Source organism: Pestalotiopsis fici (assembly GCF_000516985.1).
Source record: "Pestalotiopsis fici W106-1 unplaced genomic scaffold PFICI_Scf_6, whole genome shotgun sequence".
NCBI classification, from domain to species: domain Eukaryota; kingdom Fungi; phylum Ascomycota; class Sordariomycetes; order Amphisphaeriales; family Sporocadaceae; genus Pestalotiopsis; species Pestalotiopsis fici.
In genome coordinates this window covers 2986755-2996026 of record NW_006917096.1, presented here as the reverse complement: position 1 = coordinate 2996026, position 9272 = coordinate 2986755, and the positions used below count along the sequence as shown (strand labels likewise).

The window sequence follows — 9272 nt, the reverse complement described above, 5'->3', positions numbered from 1 at the left end:
ATTATAAAATAAAGGTTTTTTTTTTTTCGTAAAAAGCTCTATTATAAAATCGATAAAAAATTCCGAATAAAACCGGTTTAGTATAAAGAAAAGGGCTAAAAGGCCGCTTTTTTTTTTCGCGCTAAATTTTAAAGCGCCTATAAATATTGTAATTAATATTAAATTTCCGTATTATTTTAAATACTCCCGGCTAATAAAAATATTTTAATATTATCGCAAAAATATTATCTTTTTTTAAATAGCCGGTAATAAATAAATCGTAAATTTTTTATATAAATATAATCTAAAAAAATTCCTAATTTAAAATAAACAGTTTTTTTCGGAATAAAAAGGCGCTTTTAGGGTTTAATTTATATTCCGCGATTAATATTTTAATATTATATTTTTTTTTAAATAACCCGGGCGGAAACGTACGCGCTTTTAATTATATTGCAAAATATAAATTAATAAAATTAATATTTTATATTATAATTTTATTTTAAAATAATTATAGCTTAGCTTTAAAAAATAAATTTTTATTTTCGGGAATTTAATAGCTTTATTTTATATTTAGTAATTTTTATTTTATAAGCTTAAAATATAAAAGTATTATATAAATTAATATTTAAATATATTTAGTATTTTCGGAAAATATAATAATAAATAAAAGCTATTCGTTTTTAACGAGCTATAAGCGGCGAAATTTTAATTTCGGGTTATCGACCCTTTTAGGGAGGTTTTATTTTAAACGGCTAAAGGTATTAGGTTTACCGCTTTTTTTTTTACGCGAAATTATAATTAAAAATTAAATTTAAATAAAATTAAAAATTATCGAATTTGCCTTTTAGTTAAATTCCTTTTAATAGTAAAATATTATAAATTTTTATAATTTGTAAAAATTTTAAAAAATTTAGCTAAGCTTTTTAGTTTTCCTTTTTATTTTTTTAAATAGCGGATAATCGCGAGCAGCTTTTTATTATAGATTTTATAATTAATTTCGGCTAAATTTAATCGTTTAAAAAAAAAGGCTATAAAACGTAATCTTTTTTTATTATCGATTTATAAAAAGGCTTTTTTTAAAGCCTAGCTAAAATAATCGTATTCGATTACCGTTTTACGTTTTTCGTTTTATATCGCTAAGATAAATATAATAATAAAAAGCTTTTTAAAGGTTTCGAAGCTATATTTTTTAGCTAATTTTTATTTTTAAAGTGCTAATTTTTTAAATAAAGCTAATAAAAGTCTTATAACGTTGCTAAATTAAAAGATAAATTTTTTATAAAAATTCGCGAAACCTATAAAATTACGAATTTTTTTTACGCTAATAAAAGCCTTTTATTTTTTAATAGCCTTTATTTTTTTAGGGTTAATTTTAATTTTTTCTCCGGTATAAATAATAAATTTTAAATATTTAGTTTAAATAATAGCGAATTTATATTTTTTAAAATTAAGGTAAAGCCTAGCTTTATTTAATTTAATAAAAATTTTATTTATTTTTAATATATAATTTATATAATCGCCGTTAAAATAAATTAAAATATTATTTAAATAAATAAAGCAAAAGTCGTTTAGGTATTTTTATAATATAATATTAATAAACCTTTAAAAAATAATTAAGGCTCCCGTTAATCCGAAAGGTATTATTAGCTATTCGAATAAGCTAAAGCGAATGCGAAAAGCGGTTTTTTATTTATTTTTTTTTTAATTTTTATTTTATAAAAAGCGGCTTTAATATTAATTTTAATAAATTATTTAGCTTTTAAAAAAAAGCGTAAAATTTCCTTAATAAAAAAAAAATAGCGGTTTTTTTTTATAATAGCGTTTAAGGCTCGGTAATTTACGCAAAAACGAAAACCTTTTCCGGGTTTTTTTATAAAAAATATAAGGGCTTTTTCGGGAGAATTATTAGCCTTAATTTAATTTTTATTTAGGTAATTAGTAAATATTTTCCTAAAAATAAGCAATTTATTTTTAAATATACCGTATAAAAGGCTTTATAAAATTTTCCGAATTTTGCCTTATTTATTTTTAAATAAAATAATCGCATAATTTGCTTTAAATTAATAAAATAAGAGCTTTGTTTGCTTATTATTTATAAATAAAAAAGCGTAATATTTAAGCTAAAAAGGTAATATATCGGTTATTTTAAAAAAGGTCGTTTTTTTTTTTGATTTTTAGCGTTTAATTAATATTTATTATTATAACGGTAAAAATTTAAATGGTTTTAATTATTTTTTTAAAATTTTTACGCGCTTTATATATTTTTGCTACGTAAATAGCATTTATAATTATTTATATATTTTTTACGTATTACGTTTTATTTTTTATTAATTCGGGTGCTTTATTTTTATATTAGCCTTTTTTTACGGATAAAAAAACCGTGCTTTTTAATGCTAAATTTAAGTATTTTTTTCCTAAATAAATATATTATGTCGTTGCTTTTTATTTAAGGTTTTTTTAATATAATATTATAAATTAAATTAAGAACGACGTATTTTATTATTTTTTTTTTCCGTCCGTTGATATTTATTTAATAAATAGCGATTTTTCGAATATATCGACGTTTTTTATCGTTTTTAGCGAGCCGGAATTTTTTATTCCGGATTTAAATACGTTTAAATTTTTTTTTAATGATAAAAAATTTATTAAAAGCAAAATAATAAAAGCATTTATTATCGATAAACGCGTTATAATAAAATAAATTATTAATAAATATATTTATTAAAAAAAAGTAGTATATATATTATTTAGGATATTTAAAATAATAATTATAGGTTTTTTTTTAAGCTTTAAAAGCGATTTTTTTTAAAGCTTAAGTATTTTCCGACGGTTTTTTATTTTTTTAAGGTCCGAAATAACCTCGGCGTAGCTAATTCGGGGGTTAAAATTAATAAAAAAGCTATAAATAATATATTTTTAATAAAAATATTTAGATTATTTATATTTAAAGTATAATTTTTTTTTCGGAAGGATTAAATTTTTTGCTTATTACGCTAAAAAGCTCGGGGTTTTTATTTATTTTCCGACGCTTTTTTGCTTATTTATATTACGCTTATAATATTAATAACGGTAATAATAAATTATTATAAATCGAATTTATTAATTTTTTTTATAATAATATTTTTTTTTAGCGTTTATTCGATTTTATAAGGTTTCCCAAAAAAAGGTAAAATAAAATAAAATAGCTCCGGCTTTTTTTAAAAACTAAATTTTTATATTTTTAGCTTTTTTACGCTTATTTTTTTATAAGGCATTTAGGCGATTAGCTATTTTTTTAATTATATTTAATTATTAATTATAATTATCGTTAAATAAATCGAAAATAATTAAACGGTTTTTTAGGCTTTGGTTAATAGCGGAATTAAAAGTAATAATTTTAATTACGTTTATTTAATTTAATTTTTTATTAAAACCGAGCTAATATTTAAAATCGTTTAAGAAATCGGAGAATTTTTAATTTTTTTTTTATTTTATTTAAATTAAGCGATTATCCGCGATTTGCTTAGCTTTTTTATCGATAAATTAATTTTCGATTTTTTTAAAAAACGTTTTTTATTTAAGCTATTTAAAATTAATACTAATAAATTATTACGCTATATAAAAGCGCTTATTTTTTAAAAAGGCTATTATAAAATTAAGGTAAATAAGCTATTCGTTACCTAATAAATAACGGTTTTTATTATTTTTATTTTCGCTATAATAAAAAAAAACTTAAAAAATTTTATTTTTCCGTTTTAAAAAAGCTATTTAACGGCTTTATAATAATTAAAAACGCTATTATAAAAGGCTTAAGCCGTATTTTCGGGGTCGGAACTTTTTATAATATCGTATATTAGGGGGAAAAGCGAGGGGTTATTAAAAAAGGGAAATTTTGGAGCGATTTCGTATTTATTAAAATTTTCGGATATTACGCTATTAAAAATAAAAAATAGCACTAAAAATTTTATAAATATTTTATTAATTTATATAAAATTGCAAAAATAAAGCTAATTTATATATAATAAATTTACTAAATGCGTATAATTACGTAATTATAGCCAAATATAATTTATAAATTAGCTTAAATAAAAAAAAGCTATTTCCTATACGCAAATTTTATTATAACCTATTTAGGCACCGGATTAACTATATATCCGGTGCCGAAAATCGGGTGCACCCGTAACATTAATTGCCTAAATAAAGCAGGTTTATAGATTTAGTGGTACTTTAGAGCGCACAAAGACATATTATCTACAATTTGATCTGAAGTTCTGGCTGCGCAGTCTTCTTTCGCACTTGAGGATCTTGTGCTCATCATGGGACGCCTACTGTAGGATATGCCGATGTATGCATTTGTGCTGCATGATCAACAGAGCGCGCGGCACCTTGAACTGTTTGGTAGTAACCAGAAGAGACTTTTACATGCAAATCTGACATTTGTATTGAGAGTTAGAACTGTGAAGATGATATTACATGTGGTTTGGACATGTGACCGAGGCCGTCGGTGGAGAGACTTGAGTACAGGTTGGAGGCCTGCTGTGGTGGGGGTCCGCAGCAGCGATAGACCGATGGCCTCGACGCCTCGAGCGACAACGAGTCTTCCACGCATCGCGTAACGTTTAGATAATCCTCAAATTTGCGCTCATCAATTGAGGAGGCTTTGAATATGCGCAAGATTAATTTTCGTAGATCGTTTTCCGGGCGCGCGTTGTTGTGGTGGCGGTCGAACTGCTGCTCTGATGAGGCGCAAATCGAGGGCACCAGTGCAACGCGCCGAGGTGCGACATCTTTGAAATTGCAGACATAGACTTAGTAGACTTCGTTCATGCCATCAGATTCGTTTTGCAGATAATTTTCGGTGCGGTCGTGGTGGCGATCGTGGTTGAACTGCAGCAGCAATGAGGCCTGTAGGGAGCCCACCCTCGCGACAATCGAGACATGGCCCAGCACACCGGACACCGGACAAGCATCACAAGTGGCACATCGACTCTAATTATCACGACTACTGGCTACGGCTTTTTGGATGCTTCCTGGGTGAAGTGCCTGCAGTCCGCCTCATGGGCTTGTGCAACTTCATGGCACAGTCAACAGACACGCGCAGCATTCAACCAAAGCCTCTGTTCGTCGAAAAGCAGTACCCAGGGTCATGACAGTTCATCTTATTATAATTACGGGTCTGCAAGACGACACGAGATCATCAATAATACTCTCACTTGCTGCAGAATCTCGCGTGGAACATAGCCCAAGGTCGCAACCCTCCTACGTCCGAAACCCAAGCTCCGTGACCGATACAAGGTCAGGTAAAATCAATCCAAAGTGACCAAAAGTGTTCAGTAACCAGAATGACCCATTCTAGGAACGGATTCGTGCCCAAAAACACCCCCAGAGCCTCAAGCAGTCCCCAAAGCCTGTCTTCTCCCAACCAACTAGGCGGGAGGATGGAGTTCCATCGCTACGAACCAAGCAGCACCCGAACCAACATCGACCAAAGCTTGGCGGGAAGAGACCCCCGGTGAAAGAGCAGCCCAGAGAATCCCCCCTAGAGATCAAGACCAACAACGAGAAGAGTACGGAAGCGAGGCCAAGCCTACCGAGACCTGGCCCGTCCATTTCACGGCTACTGTCAACAAGTCTGTTGCGGTCAACGAAGCATCTCGAGAAAGTATCCACGGACGCACCGGCGACTATGACGACGAGAAGCCTCCTCGCATCGAAGGCAGCGGCTGTTGAGCCTAGGTTGCGGTACCTCCTTGCTTCGAGTCCATCAAGGGGTCATTGCCGGTGTGTGAGGGGTGCAAGAATTGAGCTGGCGCGTTCCAACACAGTCCGACTTCATCTTCCTCGACGGCTACGGCGAGTGGCTCGTGGCGTCTTGATTTCGTTCGCTAGCCTGCCGGCCGAGTTGCAGCGCAGGTTGGTTCTCAACGACGCGGTCACCAGATGCTCGACAGGCGGACAAGAACATCCGCGAGGCTGTCGAATCAGCCTAATGTTCAGAAAGGTCCCATTTTGCTGGGACGGGATGGAAATTTAATTGAATCAGAAGGTATCCAACGTTTTCCCTGTTCGATAAGAACCTTGAAGCTGGATTCAGGTCTTGAGCCAGCACATATGCAAGGATTATTGCTCAAAACTCGCAACAGTGCTCGGAGTTCAATGTTTGCCTACTCGGGAGATCGAGAGCACAACTTGACAGTCAAGACGCAACCACTTTGCTACGAAATATGGACACTGAGATGTGCTGCTAGGTTCTTTGGCTACAGCCATTCACAGGAGGATCATGGCCGAGATGGCAGCAATTGCTCATGTACGAGGCAGCTTGTGCAGCAGACTCTGTACCTCAAGAGTGCACAAAAATGCGGAAGGCCTTGATGAGGGAGCAACATTTGGAAAGTGAGGGTCATAGTCATCTAGGACAACATTTGAGTATTAGCTGAGAGAGGAGCAACCACGAGAATAGCAAGTAAGAATGACCTGATCTACTGGGAAGACCTGCATTGAGCTGTACGAAAGTCTTGCATCAAGCAAAAGTATACACAGACTGTCAACACCAAGTAATGTTTACAAGCTGCTGCAGAACTTTAATCTTCGGCGTTGCGGGGATCAATGTCCTTCACTTGCTCAATCTCAAGTCTAGTCAAAGGGGACCCTCGAACATGGAGAACCTCCTCACGTATTTGCATTTCAAGGTGGTGGAGAGAACATGTGTTTATTGTGATCATGATAAATCCTGCTGAACCTTCCTTGACTGCCTTCAAGGCCCCATCCCTGCTAAAAAGAAACCACCGCAACGCGCAAAGGTGTATCGACGTGTATGAAAGGTTGATGCCTCATCTGTCGATCATGCGCCCATGAAAAAGTAGAACATTCCGTAAGTGTAAGATGTCAAGGGATATTGGGAGCCTGGATTGGTAGAATCTGGTCAGCCTTTGTTGGAAGATGGGTAAGTGACATGTACACTCTGACTTACCAGGTTGCCTTAACCAGCGCGTCACGAGCTTCGATCTGTCGGATCTTCCTTGTGTCCACCATCAGGGTGCGTGGGCATCATGCCAGGGCCTTGCCAGAAGAAGTGGTGACCGTCGTGACTGTGTGCATATGGTGAAGGGGCAAAGCCGTAGGGTAGGGGGTTGCCAGAGCTAGACCTCGGCATCATCGTGGTCGTCGTCATCATAGTCGACGTCGGCGTTGTCTGTAGAGGGAATCCCATGTTAGTGGCGTAGTCGAAAGGTGAGTGGATACTTGGAATATGCTGCGTCGACATGGACATGTGGTGGTGGTGGTGGTGGTGATCGCTGCTGCCGTAGGCAGGAACATTGCCGCTGCTTGATCTTTCGGTGGCTGAGACCACTAGAACATCATCATCGTCGTCTTCGTCGTTGCCGTGACTAGAAGACAGTGTCGAGTTTGGCGCTCCAGTGTCTGTAATCGCCATACCACCACTGCCGTGTTCCAGCTTGACGTTCATGGCATCTTCGAACTTCACTTCACATTTCACTTCAGATTTGACTTCACCTTTAATGTTCTCGTCCTTGATGGGCTCGTCATCGTCGCCGGCATTCTCATCGACCTCCTCGAGCTTGCGCTTCTTGGCAGGAGACTTTCCTGCACCCTTCTCCTTCTTGATGGCTGCCTTCTTCGGGCTGGCAGTACCGGCGATGCCATTAGGACCGATGCCGTGGGCCTTCATGAGACGCTCATATCGCTTGGCACTGCGAGCAGGAGTCAGTCATGTTCAAACCAAGAAAGTGATGCATGGATACTTACGCAGCGCCCTTGCTGACAATTCCCAGCTGCTCGGCAACAGCGCCGAAGTCGACCTGTGAAGAACAAGAATTAGCAATCAAGTGACACAACTCAGGTGGATCGTGATCGGAGAGATAAGCGGAGGTGCCATGTAGACATGGATGCCTCCTGTATCGGATGAAGCTTCCGGGGGCAGGGGGGAAAGCACGCGACGACATAGACATAAAGGCAGTCCATCATCAGAAGTGTAGATTGCCATGGGTTCTAGGACCGGAAGAAAATTTCAAATGGACAGAAAAGGGGTGACTCACCTTGCCGGCGTTGGAGTTCTTGATGCAGGTGATCAAGAACTGGAATTGAGTGCTGTCGTCCTTGGTAGACATTGTGGCGAAGGGATCGGTTAGGAATGATCTCAAGGGAAGAGATGTGAAGGATGAAGAGTGAAAAGGATAGATGAACTCAAGAGTGTTGGTAGTTGTTAGAGTTGAGTGAGAAGTTGCTGTAGGATGTTGCAATGCAAGTGATGACTGCTACAAGTTTGCTTCTTGGGGTTAATTTGGGAAGAAGGAAACAGGGCTAGGCTACAATCGAAGGTAATGTCCCCAAGTAGTGAAATTGAGTGTTTCCTGTGACTGGGTTGTGGGAGGAAAGATCAGTTTCGCAAAAGCGGAAAGCCCTGAGTTTGAATTGACGGTGATTGTCGAGTGGTTGCCCAGTAAAGGTTTCTTGTCTTTTGACTGGCTCAGGTAGTTTCCTTAATGTTTCTGTTTGGTAGTTATTAGCAAGAACTCAAGCTAGTAGCTCAGGACTGAAACAATCCCGTCGTCAGGCCACTTTGTGTCTCATTATCAAGTTGATTTGTCGTCGCTTCAGGTCGTTGGGGCGGCACTTGCCAAGTTTTACGCGGTTACTCCACGATCTCAACATAAATTACCACAGATAGGTGACATAGATCATACCTTGATCTTCAATACTCGGCTTGGTAGTAAGCTGGACGCAGTGTCGAGGTGTCTTCTGGATATTAGTCTTTCTCAAGAGTTCATATGAAATGAGACTGAATCGAGTGCATTGGAGCTTGACTTGGCATAAATCTTGGAGGTGGATGTAGTCGGATGGAAAGACACGACACGGACATGGGATTGATCCCCATATATGAGTTTCTCAGAGTATCTTGTCCTTTTAGAGTCTTGTGAATTGATGTACTTGTCCACTTCTACTACGGAGTGCTTTCCTCAACATGAAGGGTAGTTGTTTGCTTGGAGACATGCATATAGAGACAAGAAGTAATTGTTTTGCCTTGACCATTTCTGCCAAAGAGTGGATTCTCCGCTTGTTGCTGTAAAAGAGCCAAAGTTGAAAGACTTGAGACATTGAATGAATCAGGCAGATTTAATGCAAAAGCTCGTCTCAGAAGAGAGTTAATCATTATACTTATCCATAATAAATTGGCAAAACATCAGTGTATAGGGCGATTAAAAAACGCGTATTTGATATGTAATGCAAATTTGGAATATCATAATAGGAGGCCCAAAAGTTCTAGGACATAGTTCCATCACAGTAAAATCTAT

The 9272-nt window shown here is 35.9% G+C and overlaps 2 protein-coding genes across 2 annotated transcripts; one reads left to right on the top strand and one right to left on the bottom strand.

Moving 5' to 3' along the window:
* Positions 1–5300: 5300 nt before the first annotated feature.
* On the top strand, positions 5301–5688 carry PFICI_09368 (uncharacterized protein; the record flags this gene model as incomplete). The annotated part of the gene is made up of 2 exons (XM_007837949.1): positions 5301–5324; positions 5389–5688. The coding sequence occupies 2 exons, from the start codon at positions 5301–5303 to the stop codon at positions 5686–5688; spliced, it is 324 nt and encodes a 107-aa protein (XP_007836140.1).
* A 1261-nt stretch (positions 5689–6949) lies between these two features.
* PFICI_09367 (uncharacterized protein) lies at positions 6950–8087 on the bottom strand (the record flags this gene model as incomplete). The annotated part of the gene is made up of 3 exons (XM_007837948.1): positions 6950–7670; positions 7726–7778; positions 8016–8087. 3 exons carry the CDS (start codon positions 8085–8087, stop codon positions 6950–6952), a joined length of 846 nt encoding a protein of 281 aa, XP_007836139.1.
* Between the last annotated feature and the right edge of the window lie 1185 nt (positions 8088–9272).